At 38.7% G+C, this 20,808-nt stretch overlaps 1 protein-coding gene across 5 annotated transcripts in view; it reads right to left on the bottom strand.

The window, feature by feature from the left end:
* mib1 (MIB E3 ubiquitin protein ligase 1) overlaps positions 1–20,808 on the bottom strand; it is a 99,569-nt gene that overhangs the window by 3,674 nt on the left and 75,087 nt on the right. For 2 of the 5 annotated variants that reach the window (XM_061979262.2, XM_061979263.2), the window contains 8 exons: positions 16,079–16,211; positions 15,148–15,234; positions 14,657–14,815; positions 11,961–12,142; positions 11,084–11,273; positions 8,426–8,504; positions 7,024–7,182; positions 5,967–6,038 (listed from right to left, as the gene is read on the bottom strand). In XM_061979262.2, coding sequence (XP_061835246.2) covers positions 5,967–6,038; positions 7,024–7,182; positions 8,426–8,504; positions 11,084–11,273; positions 11,961–12,142; positions 14,657–14,815; positions 15,148–15,234; positions 16,079–16,211 — 1,061 coding nt within the window. The remainder of the gene's footprint in view (positions 1–5,966; positions 6,039–7,023; positions 7,183–8,425; positions 8,505–11,083; positions 11,274–11,960; positions 12,143–14,656; positions 14,816–15,147; positions 15,235–16,078; positions 16,212–20,808) is intronic. The other 3 variants (XM_061979264.2, XM_061979265.2, XM_061979266.2) reach the window with 3 other exon arrangements.

The raw sequence follows: 20,808 nt of genomic DNA, 5'->3' as shown, positions 1-20,808 counted from the left end.
TGTATGTGTGTATATATATATATATATATATATATATATATATATATATATATATATATATATATATATATATATATATATCCATACATCCATTTTCTACCGCTTATTCCCTTTGGGGTCGCGGGGGGCGCTGGCGGGGTACACCCTGGACAAGTCGCCACCTCATCGCAGGGCCAACACAGATAGACAGACAACATTCACACTCACACTCACACACTAGGGCCAACTTAGTGTTGCCACTCAACTTATCCCCCGGTGCATGTCTTTGGAAGTGGGAGGAAGCCGGAGTACCCGGAGGGAACCCACGCAGTCACGGGGAGGACATGCAAACTCCACACAGAAAGATCCCAAGGACCATATCGAGTTGAAAGAATTTGGCAGGGGGCCAGGCTATCTATATTTACAGTATGTATATATATATATATATATATATATATATATATATATATATATATATATATATATATATATATATATTGGGGCTGTCAAGTGATTATTTTTTTAATCAGATTAATCACTCTCGAACTGTGATTAATCATGATAAATCACTCTCTTGAACTGTGATTAATCATGATAAATCACTCTCTTGAACTGTGATTAATCATGATAAATCACAGGTTATCATTTGCTTGCATAAATAAAATTTGCTTAAGAAAATACCGCAATATTTGGATACAAATGCACTTTGGTAGGCAGAATGTCATACAGCAACGTTTTTAAAATGTTTTACTGAACTACAAGTAATTGATTTGCTCAAAACTTTGTGACAATAGGTATAGTAGGAATTAAGCCCACATTTTGAAAGTGTTTGCAATAATATAACAAACTAGATACAGGTGTACAGTAGATAATATAATAAAAACACCCCAAAACAACTTTACATAATGCACCATTTACATTTGCATTTACTCATCCTTAGTTTAACTAGTTGCTTAAACAAATGTAAGCCATTTTTCATTTTGTCGGCGCTGTTAGACAGGCGTGATATGTCGCACTGTTATTGTAAAGCTGGAAGTGTATGTGCGTGTGAGAGAAGGTGCTTTGACGAGAAGCCAGTGTGAGGGTGTTGACGAGAGATGTGATGGTTGTCAAAGAATGACATGCCTCTCGATTCCCTCGTTGTGGTCTGTCTTTTCTGCTGGACTTCATCCAATTACAAAACCTTGGTTACACAAACAAGCTTATTTACCTTTTCAAATGACAGCGCGGATCTCTTTTTTGTACAAACTACCTCTAGTGGTTACGATGTTAGTTGGCAACATTAACAACATTTTGCAGCACTTGGTCTTCACAGATGTTAAGTGTCCTTTGTGCGGTGGCTGTCCATTTCGAAAAGGCATTGTTTAATTTTTCTGTGGTAAACGAAGATAAACTCAGACAGCATAGTTTGTTGTCCTCTGTTTGCTGTCTATGTAGCATTCATGCTCGCAACGCCATCCTCGCATTCATGTTTTGCTTTAAGATGCTATTTTAAAATTCATGTGCACTGAAGAGAAGAAAGTTTGTCGCTGCAATACTAACTAATTACCTCAGTTTTATCTAAAGGAGCTCGTTGTGAAGCGTGCAGGGCACATCGCTCTATCATCACACTGATGTGTGACGTGATCACTGCCTGTCCTGTGCAATGTACGCCTTCAGTCGATCAAAACAAACACTGTGATTAAACTTCATTCATTTATGGTAACGCGATAATTTTTTAAATTAATCACATGCATTAACGTTGAGAGCCCAAGTATATATATACGTAAACATACACAAATACATATATATGCATACATATAAACATAAATACATACATATAATCAGTGTGTGAATGTGTGTGTGAATGGGTGAATGTGGTGATACTGTCAAAGCGCTTTGAGTACCTTGAAGGTAGAAAAGCGCTATACAAGTATAACAGGTATAACCCATATATATATATATATATATATATATATATATATATATATATATATATATATATATATATATATATATATTAGGACTGTCAAAGTTAACACCACAACGCATGCCTGACACTGCTCTCTGCAGGCCACATCAGGTAATTACAGTTCACTACACAATTTTCCCATCGCTGCAGTATATTCTTTGATAACCTGTTCTGATTGATAGTCCGATTGATGACAGACTGAATATTACATTTTATTAATAAATAGAGGATATTGAAACATCATCATTCAGATATATGAATACAATTAACTTGTACAACATGTAATGTACAGAATATCAGAAGCATTTAGGTAGAAATATCTCATTTTACATCAACCGACATCTTTGACAATCAAACCAAGATTGTAACAATCCATATTTTGTGCTAATAATGCGTGAAACTGATATCTAAACAAAGTGTTGTTCCTCCTCTTAATGCAAGTGCTCCTACAGCAGGAATACATTTTTATTAAAGCAAACTAATTGTGGTATCAAAACTTATGGTATCAAAACTTGAAAATGACTTGTCTCGAGTACACTTACTAATGATGAAACATATTTATCTGCGATTAATTTTTAGTTCACTATGAACCAACTGCAATTAATCGTGATTAAAGATTTTAATCGTTTGACAACCCTAATATATATACTGCACATACATACATACACACACACACACACACACACATATATATATATATATTCACATATATATATATATATACACATATATATATATATATATATATATATATATATATATATATATATATATATTAGGGCTGTGAATCTTTGTGCACCACATGAATCGATTCGATTCTTGGGTGTAGCATTCAATTCAGAATCGAAAACGATGCACGATTCAAAATCAATACTTTTTAAAAACATTGGGTGCCAGTTCTATGATTAATTACATTCTTCCATTAAATAAACTAACAGCTGTGATAAACTTCAACATTACTTAAAAGAAAACTGGTTGTGTTTAATAATATTCTACCCAAACATTTGATAAAGTCAAATACAAATAAGGCAAGACGAGAATTACCCAACACTTCTCTTTTCTAAAGTAAATCTGTACAGAATATATAGGCATCTACATCAACATTATGATTTGCCTGAATGGCTTGACAAAACAGATGTTTTAAAATAAAATAATTATATATATATAAATAGTCGAGGTTTCTGTGGTTTATCCGTTATACAGTGCTCAATACCGGGGTAAAGCGGAATATACGTTAGGTCAGGAAAAAAAACAGAGGCTATATTATCCCTACAAGCCTGTTTCGCAGGTTTCCCTGCTCGTCAGGGGATTTTATTCAATAAAATCCCCTGACGAGCAGAGACGGCCAGGGAAACCTGCGAAACAGGCTTGTAGGGATGATACAGCGTCTGTGTTTTTTCCTGACCTAATCCTATGTGTGTGTGGGTGTATGTATGTACGTGTGTATATATATATATATATATATATATATATATATATATATAGACATATATATATATAGACATATATATATATACACTGTATATGTATATATATATATATATATATATATATATATAGACATATATATACATATATGTATGTATTTATTTATATATATATACATATATACAGACATATATGTATGTATGTATGTATGTATTTATTTATTTATACATATACACACACACACACATATACATATATATATATATATATATATATACGGTATATATATATATATATATATATATATATATAAATAATTTTGTTTGCTTTGCTTTGGCCTGGTCTGAAAATAAATTACATCTCCTAGAATCCTCTGCGCTGGTGGAGGTGTGGAACGCCGTAAGCAGGAAGTGAAGTGTGTTCGTAGTCCTTGAGAGGAAGTGTTTTTTGGACATTTCCTGAAAAATTTCATCAAAATCTATCCATAACTATTAAGAGTTACGTTGCTAACAAACAGACAAACATAACCTCTTTGGCGGAGGTAAGAAAGTCTGCATTCAGATATAGATATATATATATTGTGTATATATATATCCATCCATCCATCCATTTTCTACCGCTTATTCCCTTTGGGGTCGCGGAGGGCGCTGGAGCCTATTTCAGCTACAATCGGGCGGAAGGCGGGGTACACCCTGGACAAGTCGCCACTTCGTCGCAGGGCCAACACAGATAGACAGACAACATTCACACTCACATCCACACACTAGGGCCAATTTAGTGTTGCCAATCAACTTATCCCCAGGTGCATGTCTTTGGAGGTGGGAGGAAGCCGGAGTACCCGGAGGAAACCCACGCAGTCACGGGGAGAACATGCAAACTCCACACAGAAAGATCCCGAGCCCGGGATTGAACCCAAGACTACTCAGGACCTTCGTATTGTGAGGCAGATGCACTAACCCCTCTGCCACCGTGAAGCCCATATATATATATATACCGTATTTTCCGCACTATAAGGCGCACCTAAAAACCACAAATTTTCTCAAAAGCTGACAGTGCGCCTTATAACCCGGTGCGCTTTATATATGGATTAATATTAAGATTCATTTTCATAAAGTTTCGGTCGCGCAACTACGGTAAACAGCCGCCATCTTTTTTCCCCGTAGAAGAGGAAGTGCTTCTTCTTCTACGCAAGCAACCGCCAAGGTAAGCACCCGCCCCCATAGAACAGGAAGCGCTTCTTCTTCTACTGTAAGCAACCACCCGCCCGCGTAGAAGAAGAAGAAGCGCGCGAATATTACGTTTCATTTCCTTTGTGTGTTTACATCTGTAAAGACCACAAAATGGCTCCTACTAAGCGACAGGGATCCGGTTCATGAAAAGACGCAATCTCTCCATCCGCACACGGATTACTATTTCACAGCAACTGCCTAAAGACTTTCAAGAAAAGCTGGCTACTTTCCGTGCATATTGTAAAAACAAGATAGCTGAAAAAAAGATCCGGCCAGAGAACATTATCAACATGGACGAGGTTCCACTGACTTTTGATATTCCTGTGAACCGCACTGTGGATACAACGGGAGCACGTACGGTGAATATTCGCACCACAGGGAATGAGAAGTCATCCTTCACTGTGGTTCTAGCTTGCCATGCTAATGGCCAGAAACTTCCACCCATGGTGATATTCAAAAGGAAGACCTTGCCAAAAGAGACCTTTCCAGCCGGCGTCATCATAAAAGCTAACTCGAAGGGATGGATGAAGAAAAGATGAGCGAGTGGTTAAGGTAAGTTTACGCGAAGAGGCCGGGTGGCTTTTTTCACGCAGCTCCGTCCATGTTGATATACGACTCCGTGCGCGCCCACATCACGCTGGTTTTTAATATATTATTAAAGTTTGACTGACCTATCTGACTGTTTTTTTGACATTCCTTTAGCGCAGTTAGATGCGGCTTATAACACGGGGCGTCTTATAGGTGGACAAAGTTTTGAAATATGCCGTTCATTGAAGGCGCGGCTTATAACCCAGGGCGCCTTATGGTGCGGAAAATACGGTATATATATATATATATATATATATATATGTACACACACACACACACACACATATATATATATATACACATGTATACTCATATATATATATATATATATATATATACATATATATATATATATATATATATAGATATACATGTATGTATATATATATATATATATATATATATGTATGTATATATATATATATATATATATATATATATATATGTAAATATATATACATATATATTGACGCCTGCTGCCCTGAAATTGAGCAGAAACAATGTAATGACATGATATTTTATGTCTGTTGTAAGCTTAAGTTTTATAGAATAAATATGTACAACCACTATAATGAACATAGTCGACACATCTTTTGTGTTGGATTCCATTAGATGTGTGTACCCAATAAAGTGTCTAGCGAGTATAGAGGGAGTGTATTAGCATCTGCCCAACTGAAATGTGTATGTGTTGTGGAGTAAAAAAAGGGGGCAGGCATTAGGTGGGCCAGGGCAACACTTTGGTCATGGCTCTGATAAGGGAGCGGGGCTGGATGTCATGGAGGCATACTTACACCAACTTAGTGCCAGATTGTTGGGCTGGAGAAGATCCTGCGATCCCCCTGCCATAGAGTTAGAGCTACCTGCTGGGAATAACCAGTCACATTGTTATAGCAGCTATTTAGGAGTTGGCCTGAGGACCCAGATCTACTCACTACAGTGTTTCAAGAAAGGTTCAGAGAGAGAATTTGAAGAAGCCGCAGGAAATAAGAAGGGGAAACAGAACCTTAAAAAGATTTTACATTATTAACAGGCATGGCAAGGCTTAAATAAAAACAAGCCTGCGCTCACTAACTGCAGGGATCAGGGGAATTTCATGCACCTTGGTTTTGCTTTTGCAACAGACATCAACGATCGGTGTAGTTGGGATGAAAGGGGATCACGTTTGAATGCTGCCCCTTGCATGAGTGAATGTGCGCTTGGGCCTGGTTGGGTCTGCTAAGGTTTGTGTGCTGGCCAGCTGACACGATGTGGAACAAGTTGACGTAATGAAATCAAAACATATATATTGTCTTTAAATTTGTGAACTTGCAACAATTTCCCTTTTAACTCAACACAAAGTAGAATATGCAATCATGGGATGTACAGCAAGATATGAATAAATAAAAAAAAGACTCATCCCTCACAGACAAAGAAATGGGAGTATGAACGCCAAATGTACTTACACGCTTCGTTAAAATCACTCATCAATAACAGAACTCATATCCTTTGAATACTCACTTGCAATGTAGCAGATAGAGAACTGTTTGCACATTGATGGTGGTAAATAGAATGGAAAAGACAGGCCTGTTTAGCATAATATGCTATTAAGGGAAGTTACATTTGGTCGAAACAAGTCAACACTTTGTACTTCCAATGTTAGCTAAACGTGTATTCATTATTATAGATAGAAAATTGGGCATTAATCGACATTAAACATTGACGAGTCAAATTTGTCATTAGGATGAAAATCGATGATAGGAAGAAAAAAATACAACGTGCATAAACAAGGCGGCAGTGAAGCAAAAAGGGGGGAAAGGAAAGAAAGAAACTTAAAGGAATTAAAAGGGAACGTGTGGAAGATTCACTCACTAAGATCATCATCATCATCATCATCATCATCATCATCATCATCATCATCATCTGCGGCATCATCCTCCATACCTTTCCCTCCGCAACAAAGCACGAAAGGGGTACGGCGTTCCACCACAGCCCGGCACTGTACGCACTTCTTCATGAGGCTGGCACAGTCTGGAAAGAGCAAGGCAGTGGAGTTAACACTTTTGTGGATAACCTAGAACTTACATTTACATACTAAACCATGCTAGGGACAAACTGGAAATTTAAAGTAAAAAGGTGTAATTAAGAATCAAGAATAACGCCATAAATTTTTTCAGAGATAAAACAGAATAAATGTTTGATGTCAACAATAAAAAATAAAAAAAAACATTTTTGCCCACAGCCTTTACTCTGTTTATAAAAATGTTTCTCTTAAATTACAAGTTATTTACTCTTATACAGTGGTTCTCAAACTTTTTTCACCAAGTACCACTTCAGAAATAAACTTGACTTTCCAAGTACCACAATCATGACCAACATTAAAATACAGCAGCGTAGTGGGCTTAAGTATTCATTAAAAACAAGCCAGAGGTTATATTTTAAATATATTTAATATTGTTGGCCATTGTAACATTACACACAGTTTGAACAGTAACACTGTGTTTGAATATAGCAAAATACAACACTGTACTTTATTCAAGTGATTTTTTTTTTGGCGTACCAATAGATGGAGCCCTCGTACCACTAGTGGTACACGCACCACAGTTTGAGAACCCCTGCACTTGTCCCATTATTATGTGTTTTGTAAATATTTTATCCTTCAAACATTAAAATGTTTTTCTCTCAGAACATTGTAGGGAGGCAGTCAAGCAACATTTTTTAATTATTATTATTTTTTTAAATCTGTCCTTTCTAATCCATTTCCCACCGCTTGTTACTCTCTGTGTCTTCTAGCCGCTCAGGTATATCATATTGTCTAAAAATGCATTTTCCCATCGATAACGTGACATAGCGCTCGCGCCGCAGTGTCAGGCAAGCACACAGCAAGTGTGAGCTCTTTCAGTCAATTAGTGCGCGAGGAATATATATATATCTACCGTATATATATACAGCCCGACCCCCGGCCAAATTGTTTTAACCCAATGAGGCCCCCAAGTCAAAAAGTTGTCTGCTCTGCGGTTACTGTGTTAATTGTGTGGTAATTGTGTTGAAATGTTTTATTCTAGCACCATACTGTGTGTTTTTGTGATTTTGTGCCAGTGCCATTGCATCTTACTGTCATGTTTGTAAATCTGACTTGCGAGTCAGTGACTTAGCATAATACTGTATGTTTGTAAATCTGACTAGTGGGTCAGTGCCTCCCCAACCTCAAACCTCACTGCACGTCACTGTTTACCACCACCACGGTAACAATGATGACAAGTTTGTAACTTACTCTCACAAGCGCACATGTGGCCGCAGGGCTGGAACAACACCGCCGCCTTTTTGTCGGAGCACACAACACACTCCTCGATCTGTAGGTGACACATACACGAACAATTACTAACAGTTCAGGTTATGTGAATAATATTGTGGCACTGTCTATTGGGCTATTACACAGTGCAGGGGAGTTGGACGCTGCCCCGTGTTGGACGGCAGGGTCTTTACTGTACATGTTTCTCCGCTAAGGACAGGGGTTTACGAAGATCCAAAAACCACGCGCTAAACAGCGTGTGAAAAATACAAAATTGCGTGTACTATTAATGGGTGCATTGCGCATGATCTACTCAGACTGCGTGTACAATTGACAACTAGCATAGATAGACCGCCTTATTTAAATGAGGTTTTTGCGTGTACTACGTGGTTTGCACCATGGAAACACTCATTTACTGCACACTCATGTTATCATGCTCCTAACTGTGGCGTTTTGCTATGTTTTCAAACATTCAGTCAACTATTATGTTTCATGTGTATTTTAGAATCTGCAGTACATCTACAAAGGAACCCACTTTTATAGGGCACTGAAAATGCGGCCATGGAAAACGCTGACAGTAACTACGAGCGTCCGCAAAAAAATGCAATTGCAATTAGGGCTGGGCAGTATACTGATACTGATATTACAGTTAATACCGGTATATTTTAAAAAGAGGTATATATTTGAGACAATACCGCCATACTAGTATCTTTTGATGTGCCTTTGTTACGGTCGTTTGCTCTTTTCTGCGCCTGACAGGCAGACCACAGGGCACTGTCTTTGGTTCAACCCCGCCCCTCGCGAAACACAACAAACTTTTCCAAAGAACATGGCGCTTCGATGCCGACTTTTCGACACCCAAGTGATGCAATACTTTGGTCACTGACTGCATTTAGCTATTGGTGAGTGACACCAGTTTTATTTACACATTCACTAGTGTGCATGAGAACTTATATCTCTCTTTGCAGCGCCTTTTTCACTAATCACATCTGTTTATGTTGTTGAGTTTTGTTAGTGACTTAGCACAGCAACTAGCGATAGCTCTTCCTTGTTGCTAGGTGTGTGCCGTGTCCAAATGTTTAGCTACTTCTTGGCTTGAAAGTGCCTCTCCCCATAGCCCATGCGGACTAACCAAGTGTAGTGTCTTGTCTGGGTGGCTGAAGAGTAGTTTCAAACTGAACAGCCAGTGAACGAGTAAAAGCTCCATCTATCCCTGTGCACAAGTGTGAGGCTATAAACCTAACGTTTATACATAAGAACAAAATTAACGAAAACTGCTTTGACATAGTAACGGCTAACTAATTACTTTATAAGTATACACAACACGTTATTACTTATAACAGAAATAATCAGAGTACTCTAACACTGGTTGTCCAGCCCCCAACATTTATGGGGCGGTATAAGCACTTTGCACGTTTTGCTTAAGATACCAGTATATATCGTATATCGCCATGCAGCTTAAAAATACTGAGATGTCAGTTTTGGTCCATATTGCCCAGCCTTAATTGCAGACTAAAGACAGGTAGCGACATGGTAACATGAGCTGTGATGGTAACGGTGTGGTGCGAGTGGTAATACGAGAGAGAGAAGGTGCGAATCTGGTAACAAATGAAGGAAGAATTAATTCCCAAGAAAAACCGCACGGGGTCCATCGTCTGGCGGTGGTTTGGCTTCAAGCGGGAATATGTTGAACAGTTATGCGGCAAAAGCGTTGCTACAAAAAGTAGCATCACTGCTAATGTAGCATCATTTGAAAAGTCACCCGCTAGAGAATGAAGAGTGCTTCAAACTGTGCATGTCAACATTTCCGTTCGGTGCCGCACCAACAAAATGCCGAAGCAACCATTTCCACATCAACACCATAGGACATATACTATTTGATATGCATCTCATTTTGATGTGACACTTATTGAAATATTTTGTGTGACATCATGCACAAAAGTGCACTTTATTTGTTTTTAACTATTGTAGTGGCGTTCTGTACAAAAAGTACACTTTAATTTAGTGTTGTTTTGATACGTCATCTTAGTGACATCATGCACAAAAGTGCACTAATAGCTTGTTTTAAAATGTCTCTGACATAATTGCACTTTCTGTTTTGAAATTACATAAATGTTTGTGCCACTGCTTAATAACTGTTTAATAAATACAGTTTTGGTAAATTGACTTAGTTGTGATTTCCCTCTCTGCATGAAAGTTTAAAATGAGCATATATTAATGCAGTATGAACAAGAATGTTTTAATGTAGACACATAGAATCATCCTACTGCTGTGATTATATGCATCAAGTGTTAATTCAAGGCTAAGGCAAAATATCGCGATATATATCGTGTATCGTGACATGGCTTAAAAATATCGAGATACTAATAAAAGGCCATATCGCCCAGCTTTATGATCAGCATATATTCTGCATATTCATGATAGACCCGCTAAATCTCTATTTAGCTCATTTAAGAGACGCAATCCTCCATGCATAAGCTTAATAGATCAGCTTTGCGTGCGCTTTGCACGTATTATAATAATACACGCAAAACTTTAATAGATCAGGCCCTGAGTGGGCAAAGTGCATCAGAAACATGATCATTAAAACAACAGATCAGACAATGAGGAGCTTTTGTTGATCCAGTGTGTATGTGATACCTTAGTCCGTGACTGGACCTGATCTTTGCAGATAAGACACTTCTTGACACGTGGTGAGCAGAGCGAGCATGTGGCGATGTGTCCGCACGGTCCGAAGAGGGTGTCTCTCTTCATGTCGGAGCACACCATGCACTCCTCCAGCGACTCCATGTTGCAGTTCAAAGATGGACTGCGTGTGCCCACCGGGCCGCTAGAACATGACGGGTTAAAAATTTGACTGTATTAAGAGAGTATGAGAAGATTTATAGCAAGAAACACAGTCATTGCTCGGTAAAAATTAAGCTTGTGTTTCTGTTTGCCACATTTAGGCTAAAACCTGTGCTTTCTGTCGTGGTTTCAATGTGATTTAATGTCATTGTCTGTTCTCATGCTGACTTTCATGCAATAAGATAAAAATGAATACATTATTTCAGTGGTTCTCAAACTAATTTCACCAAGTACCACCTCATACTACCGCCATAATGACTTACATTAAAATACAGTAGCGTAGTGAGCCTAAGTACTTATTAAAAACAAGGCAAGGGTTTTATTTAAGAATTATATTTAATATGTTTGGCCACTGTAACATAACACAGTTTGTACAATAACACAGTGTTTAAATAAAGGAAAATAAAACACTGTACCTAATTCAAAATGAATTAATTATTTAAGTGATTATTTGGCATACACTAGATGGAGCCCGCGTACCACTAGTGGTACACGTACCGCAGTATGAGAGTTACTGCATTACTTTATAAGGCAGTATTTCAGTAGTTTAATATAACCGCATATGGTTTATTACCGCAGGTGACAACAGTTACATATGGAATTAGCTTAATTAGCTTAGCATTAAAACATCACATACCTGGTAAGAATGTGACTATCAGTGTCCATTTACCTGCTCTTCTCTTTGTGGCATTTGGCCAGCGCTTTGCAGAGGCTGGGGTCAGGACACAGGTCCAAGGGGGATTGGCCCTTCTTGTTACGAATGGTCAAGTCGGCTCCGTTGGCAGCCAGGAAGCAAGCGATGGATGCTGCGCTCTTCTTTTCTGCCCCCTGGGTGCCTAAGCCCATGATTAACTGCAGACAAATAAACCAACGGGAGGTGAGCGATGAGAGACACACGGATCTTCTGATGCTAAAGACTTATAACTCCAGTTGAATCCGGTGGGGTCGTATGATCCGTGTCACATCACCAAGCAATTATCCAATCAAAGTCATGTTCTAACAAGCCTTTCCGGCAGTGTAGCTCCATAAGCCCCACCTAAAATCTCATTATCCCAAGATCCCCCTCTATTCTCAGTCAGATGGCCCAGCTCTGAGCCTGACAGTCGTCAGCATGTAGCCAATGGAGCTAATTCAATTCTCATGTCTGAGAAGGAGGCGCGACAGGAGAGCGACCCAACTGAACACACCTCAATTAGGCCCGCTGTCTGGCTGCTTTGACCAGGGGAGGTGCACCAACCGTGACGGAGGAGAAAGAAGAAGTAAGACGCAGGCTGGAAGTGGCAGCTAGGTTCTGTACCTGCAGGTATGTATACGAGCCTCTAAATCACCCTTGTAGGCAATGTGTCCCCTATACATGTTGCGTTAGCCTCCCCAGAGATGAACTTGTACAAGCTGCTGTTGAGATGGTTGTATGAAATGCTTGACTGCCTCCCTACAAGTGTCAGGCTGCAGTCTTGAGTGATGGGCTAAGTAGTGTGCAAGCAGCGGTGCAAGACAAAGAGAGCGCTGAGCACATTTGTGTCTTAGATCCTTAAAACCAGCACAGCATTCCTGTTATATATAGGATATTTGACTAGGATTTATGCAGAACAACCTTAAAAACAGGAGAGCATGCCTGTCACAGAGGCTTTGCAATGTAGATTCCTAAAAACATCGGAAAGCCTGCGTCATATTGACAATCATTTTAGTAGCATTTTGCAGCAGATTCTTAAAAACAGTATTGTTGCAGTCGATTCTTCAAACCTGTACTAAAGATGTTTAATTCGTTTAAAATTTAATTAATGTTGGCATTAGATCCTTAAAAACAGCAGAGCGTTCCTGTCAGACAGGCATGTCCTTTGACTAGCTTTTTTTGCTGTAGATTCTTTCTTTTTTATATTAATCAATCCAACAAAATAATACACAATAATACCATAATAATACAATTACAATTCCAAAACCAAACTTGTCCCAGCAACATTCAGAATAGCAATCAACAGAGCAATTGAGAGGACACACAAACATGACACAAAACAATCCAAAAGTAGTCAAACAAAAATGAATATCAACAACAGTATCAATATTAATAAGAATTCCAACATAGCAGTGATTAGAAATCTCTCATTGACATTATCATCACAGCCATTTACCGGTATAAAAAAAAATAAAAACATTTACAAAATTAACAATTGTGTCACAGTGGCTTACATTTGCATCACATCTCATAAGATTGACAACACATTGAGTCCAATATTTTACACAAAGATAAAATAAGTCATATTTTAGGTTCATTTACGGTAATAGTTAAAACCAATTTAAATAATGGATCCCATATTGCAATATATGACTCATTATTATCTAAACTAAATGCATTTTTTTCTACTGATATCATCTCCATAGCTTGTGTATACCAGTCAGTATGAGCTGGACTATCAACATCTATAATTTTTTTTAGTATTACCCTTTTTGTTATGATGCATATTGAAAGAAATGCATTTTTACTCTTTGATGACACGTTGCTAAATTGATGCAGATCACCAAGAATACAAGTTTGCAGTGTCATTGGGATGTTTATATTTAGGAATGTGATTTACCCTGACTTAAACAAGATGAAAAACTTATTCTGGTGTTACTATTTAGTGGTCAATTGTACAGAATATGAACTGTACTGTGCAATCTACTAATAAAAGTTTCAATCAATCAATCAATCAATTGCTTCTTTTGTTGCTTTCAACCATAACTCTTTTATTCTCCGATATTCCCACAATAAAGGAACAAAAGTTCCCTCAGCTGCCCGACACTTCATACATAATTTGCAATCTACTGCACCAATTTTAAACAGCTGAGAAGATGTAAAATACAATCCATTCAAGATCTTAAATTGACTCAGCTTATTTTTAATGTTTCTGTATATTCTTAAAAACAGCTGTGCGCTCCTGTCATATATTTGACTAGCATTTTTGGAGCATATTCCCCAAAACTGCAGAAATATCCCGACATACTGCGGATGTCTGATTAATATTGTTGGAATTAATTCCTAAAACAATTAAAAACGGCTGTAACACTGAAGATGTTTGACTGGTGTAGCAGTAGATACCTAAAAACAGCAAAGCACTCCAGTCATATTGGAAATTATTGACCTGCGTGTTTGTAGAAGGTCATTTAAAAGCAACATAGTTCTTCTTTTTTATTGAAGATCATTGACTAGTCTTTTTCTGAATGTGTTACTTTATTCATGACTAAAATTTATGAAAGTTATGGCAAAGCATTGCATTGACAACGATACAAAAAATAATAGTGGCGTCCTTAAGATTTGTGAAGATGAGCTCCTCAGAACAATTTAGACTAGAGTAGACAGAAGACTTTAAATGACAAGTGCATGTATACCGTGTTCTTGGAGGGCTCCCAAGGCTCTACTTTGCTGACATCCTGCATGTCCTGTAGCTGCCGCAACTGGGAAAGCGTATGATGTCGCAGTGCCTCGTGAAGCGGTGTGTCCCCGTCCTTGTCCTGCACGTCCAGCTTGGCTTCAGCTCGCACCAGCAACTGTCACATGCACACGCACACACACACCAGGAACAAGGAACTCTTTCAGCCGCCATCATTTTTTTATGGTACACTGTGAAAGGCCATAAAGCCGGTTTACACATTGCTGTTGGCAATGTTTCACTGTTGCAAGGGTTACACTACAAAATACCCTTTTTATTGAGTCCACAAGATGGCAGAGTTGTAAACTCAATGCAACTTCACTGTGGACGGCTTGAAGCAAGACTGCCTCGGAGATTTAGTGCACTAGTGTTGCACAGGACAGCCACCACTATACTCTGTTAGACATGGTTGGACAATTTAGAAAATAATTAAAGGAGAAGATGTCTTACTCTGACAATCTGAGTGTGCTGACGCTCCACTGCCAGGTGTAAGGCTGTCTGCTGGTTGACGTTCTGGATGTCTAAGCTGGCACTGCCCTGGGAAAAAGAAGACCAAAAAAAAGAATCGTTTAATAAATATGACACACACCCACAAAAACTTTTAATATGTAAAATAATGATTGAAATTTGTGCAGGCTTCATGTACCATGACAGAACCATCTGTGTTTTTAACCTTGTCAACCAAGAGAAGGGCAAAATAATGTAGGCATACATGTGTTATTATTACCAAAATTGCTAACTCCTCAGCTGAGAAGATGTGCAGGGAAGCTAATCATTGTGATCAGGCTTTTAATTAATTCTGCAAGAAATAAGAATGCCCTGGCTGGCTGGCGGGGAATCTGCAGTGCACCTCGCACACTCGCTAAACAGAAGGCTGAAGCATCGCAGCGAAACAGCCCATTGCAGAGAATTATGGGAGGGGGAGGTGAGGCTTTCCCCACTACAACCGCATGTGGGGGACATTGCAGCTATAGTTCTGCCGTGCACCTTAACCTACATAACACAGCCGCTGCTTAGTCAGGTGACTTTTGCAGTAAACTCCTGTAAGTCTTTGGGGAATTAAAAATGAGGAAGGAGCCCATGAAGCTATGATTGCATTAGTAGTAGAAGGCGGTGGCATAGGGTATGTAGCCTGGCAGCCTTAAAAAAAACCCTGGAGCCCCTGTGAACCGTATGGATACAATAAAAAAAAATGGCAGTTAAAGCAGCTTGGAACAGTCTATAGCTTGCTGGCTGCAGGGAGTGAAGTAGCTCTTTATGTATTGTACAGTCAAATGAGCCAGACGTGCTACGGAATGAGTTGTTTTTTTCCCATTTACGTAGAATAATGGGTTGCATCTGTTGTCAGCCATTCACATTAGTGAGACTTGCTTGTTGTTACCTGATGGACTAACAGCTCCGCAACCTCCACGTGGTTGTTAAGGGCCGCCAGGTGCAGTGCGGTGTAGCCGTCGTCCTTCTTCTCGTCTACAATCCAAGGCCTTGGCAGTTTGGAGAGTAACACACGCATTGCACTGCAGAGAAGAAAGTTTGACAAGAGTGAGTGATAGGGCACCACCAAAGAATGGCAAATCCATTCAAATCAATCTGACCAACCGGTCTAAATTAGCGATATCAGATGTCAAAATTACTGGTAATCTGATTGGGTCTGAATATCACACTGAGGAAGGTGGTGTACACAAACAATGTATCTAGCACATGTTTTTTTTCTTAAAGTGACACACATCGAGATTTTAAGGGACACAGTATTACATGCATCGATGCTTACCGTAGTTTGACCCAAAATTACGGTATTATTTAAATACTATTTCCAACTTTTTAATGAAATAAAAATGGAACAATATACAACACTTTGACTACCGTATTTTTCGGAGTATAAGTCGCACCGGCCAAAAATGCATAATAAAGAAGGAAAAAACATATATAAGTCGCACTGGAATATAAGTTGCATTTTTGGGGGAAATTTATTTGATAAAACCCAACACCAAGAATAGACATTTGAAAGGCAATTTAAAATAAATAAAGAATAGTGAACAACAGGCTGAATAAGTTTACGTTATATGACGCATAAATAACCAACTGAGAACGTGCCTGGTATGTTAACGTAACATATCATGGTAAGAGTCATTCAAATAACTATAACATATAGAACATGCTATACGTTTACCAAACAATCTGTCACTCTTAATCGCTAAATCCGATGAAAACTTATACGTCTAGTCTCTTACGTGAATGAGCTAAATAATATTATTTTATATTTTACGGTAATGTGTTAATAATTTCACACATAAGTCGCTCCAGAGTATAAGTCGCACCCCCGGCCAAACTATGACAAAAACTGTGACTTATAGTCCGAAAAATACGGTAATCATAATTAAGAAGTGAGGTGTATCATAAGGCATACTTTGGGGTTTTTTTTCCTTGCATTTTTCCGTAAATTTTCATTTGTGTGTAAAAGCGCATTTAATGAAAGGACATATTTTAATGTACAACCCATACAGCAATTATTCCCTGCTGTTTGATGACAACCGATTTCTGCAAAAATGTAATGGTTTTATGCGGGAGTATTTCATTAAAAACACCAAGAATGACAGTAAGATCACCAGAAACATTCATCTTTCAATGCTGTACAAGCACTTTTAATCCTTTACTCGGTCTAAACCAATCAAAATTGGATAAAAGTTAAAAACAGGGGGAAGCCATTTTTCACTTTGTGAACCACAAAAGTTACTCTCGTTGGGAGGTAAAAAATGGTAATCACACAAGAATTCACTTCAGTATCTCCTCTTGGGAAAATACACACACACACACACACACACACACACACACACACACACACACACACACACACACACACACACACACACACACACACACACACACACACACACACACACACACACACACACACACACACAGAGGGGTGGAGGAGGACAACAACATTGTTTGTACAGTGTTGTTTAACTGAAGTGCCCTGATGTGGTATAAAGGGAGCTGTTGTTTCTGCTCCACTGAAGGTCATTTGGAGGGTGCGTGCGGCAAAGAAAGAAAGCAAAACGAAGGAAGAGTCTGAGGACGCTTCAATGTCATAGAGCAATACAAATTGTAGGCCATAAATACATGGACTGGAGTTCATTGTTCTTATAGTACGATAGTAATTACATTGTGATTATAAAGACAAACTGTGGGAATAAATGAACACTAAACTAGAAAATAAGTCATCCCAAAATGCAGAAACCGTAGGAGAAATAACATAGCAGCTTAAAAGTCTGGTCTCAGATCTCATCTGTGAGTAGGGACACGCTGTACCTTCAACAAGCATTAAAGCAGCAATGGAGGATCGTCACCAACACTTCTGACCTTGATTAATCCCCAAGAATCATGCGGGGCATTTCGTTCAACTGCGACAAAAGAGGAGGTCCCAGATTCTACTCTTCATCATTTGTATGTGCATTGGAGTGTTTACGTACACAAATGAGGAGAGAATTGGGGGCCAAATTGGGGGTGAAAAATGAAATAAGTTCCAAGAAAAAAGGCTGACATGTTTGCAGGATGGTTGGTTTTTAGGTGAGGTGAAAAAAAGCGTCACCAGCATGGGCTCATGAGGGAGGTACAGGAAGAAGCTTGCAGCGAGGCAGGGGGGCCGGCACAAGGCATCTCTGTGCGGACTGAGATGTGTACATGTCGCTGCTATACTGCTGCAGTGATGAACAGTGCAGCACTGCAAACCTCTCGCTCTCTCCTTTAAAGGTTTATGCACCTGCATTGCTTGCAGCCATCTTCAACTACATAATGCAGGTGGGAGGGGACTTAAAAACGATAGCATAGCCACATACCTCTTGCCTCATCTCACATTCATAATGTGTCGCCATTGTTACGGAGAACTATTTGTTTGCATACTGTAGTTTTAATCTCATGGGAGGAGAAGACTTTTTAAGTAATTCAATCTGCTGTGCTCCCGCTGGGAAGGACCTTCATACCCAGGAATTCGACAAGCAAATTATTCAAGAAAAAACCTTGTCACATTAGCTTCGCGCCCAAAGCTAGAACATGAAAGTGGTCCCTCGTGCTTGCACATTAACGAATTTAGCCTAGACAAGGGTTTTCCAAACTGTTTTAGCTTAGGATCAACATTTGAAATTTGGAATCCAGAACCGACTAAAATTGATCCTGTTGCTGCTACATTAGCTCATAATGTACATAAATGAATGATAGAGAACAAAACAGACACACATTACTTTGGTACAGGTGTAGGTACAAGATATTAGGGTGCAGACAAAGTTTTCTTTGGTTAAGAGAAGACATAGTGAACGCAATTGATCTGTGGTATTAGTAGTGCCGGTGGTATGCAAGCTCCATCTAGTGGCATACATATGAAATAATTGTAAAAATACAAATATATTAAGCAAAGGTTTCCTGAAAATGAATTAAAATGTAATGAAATGATCGTATTTTCTGGACTATAGAGCGCACCCAATACATTTTAGGGATGCATTTCCCCCCCATATATGAACCGCACAGGACTATAGGCCGCATATATATACAATGCGAAATGAGGTATTTGCACAAAGAGATTCTGTAAATGTTTATTTAAATACCTTAATTGTTTCCAAACGGTGTCTGTAACACAGCAGTAAAATGGATTGTCAAACAAAACAGACGTCATCGTCATTAACCCACAAGCTGCGGAAGCAACCTCTCCAATCAGCTAAACAGACTCAAACCCTTCACTGTGATGTATTGGTGAGTTTACTGAGGAATGTGTGAAACTGAAACAATACAAAAATAATCCTGTTGTAAGTTAATAATACTAACACAAACACTTGTAAATGCGTTAGCATATTAGCTCATGCTAACGACGCTAGCGTCATTACATTACGATGGCATGTACAAATATGCATGAAAACACTCCTACAGATATCACACATGAGACGGTTCAGTAAGTATAAACAGTTTTAGTTATAGTGTAAAACTAACAAACGCTGCTTGGAGTTATGAATGACGAATGCATACGAGTAGAAAGAGTAGAGGACCGAACAGCCCTCTACTTCCGGTTGAAAGCACTAAATGGAAGGACACTGCAGCACCTGCAGTGAGAGAACTTGTCCAAAAGATGGCAAAATAGCAAAAACAATAAAACACTTTCTTAGTGTATTTCCTTTTTTTTTTCTTTTTTTTTTTTAACTATTTGTATTATAGCCTGGGCATCAGTGAAGAAAAATCCATACATCAGCTGCATTGTTTTATAAACTGCAAGGTTCAAAGTGGAGGAAAAAAGTAGAAGCTTATAGTCCGGAATTTACAGTAATGTTTAACTTACCTTGTATGCCATAAGCCAATTACCTGCAAATGCATATTAGAAGCTAAACCATCACAGCAAGCAAAAGCAGCAAGACGCCGGTACCATACTATACATTTGAAGTAGGGCTGAGAATGTCACAGTACATGGTTCAGAATAACACGATGCTCCGAAAGGGGTGAAACAATAAACAAACAAGGAAGAAATGATAAAAAAGTTTGTAGCGGCTAAAAAAAACAACTGATAAGAGGCCTTAACGTGTCGATAATTGTATCGTAAGGGTAAATATCGCCATAGTTTGCCATGTTGATATACACAGCAAAGTCACACTCCTAATTTGAGGTGGTACTAGATTTCAAAAGTTTGAGAATCATTGGTTTAAAGTAATAAAAAAAAAATCATTTTGAATGGCTAGCTGCACTGGAGACAGGAAATAGCCTTCCGCAAACTGTCTCCACAAAGTTGGAAGCACAAAATTGTCCAAAATATATTCTTAAAGAGAGGAACTTAGATAAAACAGGAATTAAGTGGTCTAGTCCAAGATGTATTAGTTAATGTATTAAATTTCATGATATTACCACAAAACCAGGGACGCAATGATCTCTGTGACTGCAAGAGGTTTGCTAGTAAAGATAGAAAAAGGTATAGAAGTGAAACTGGGTCACCAAGGGAGAGATCTGGACAAGCCCCTTGGGAAAGCTCCACAGAGGACTGTCTTGGACCACCATTTGTCATTGACCGTGACGGCGTTTGTCATTGCATGCTAAGAAAGTGATCCGGGTTTGTGTGCCCGAGTGTCAGGGTCAACGTAG

This window comes from Nerophis lumbriciformis, linkage group LG19 (assembly GCF_033978685.3).
Source record: "Nerophis lumbriciformis linkage group LG19, RoL_Nlum_v2.1, whole genome shotgun sequence".
Classification (NCBI taxonomy): domain Eukaryota; kingdom Metazoa; phylum Chordata; class Actinopteri; order Syngnathiformes; family Syngnathidae; genus Nerophis; species Nerophis lumbriciformis.
Note: the sequence above shows the minus strand (reverse complement) of the source record. Positions and strands in the feature narration are given on the sequence as shown.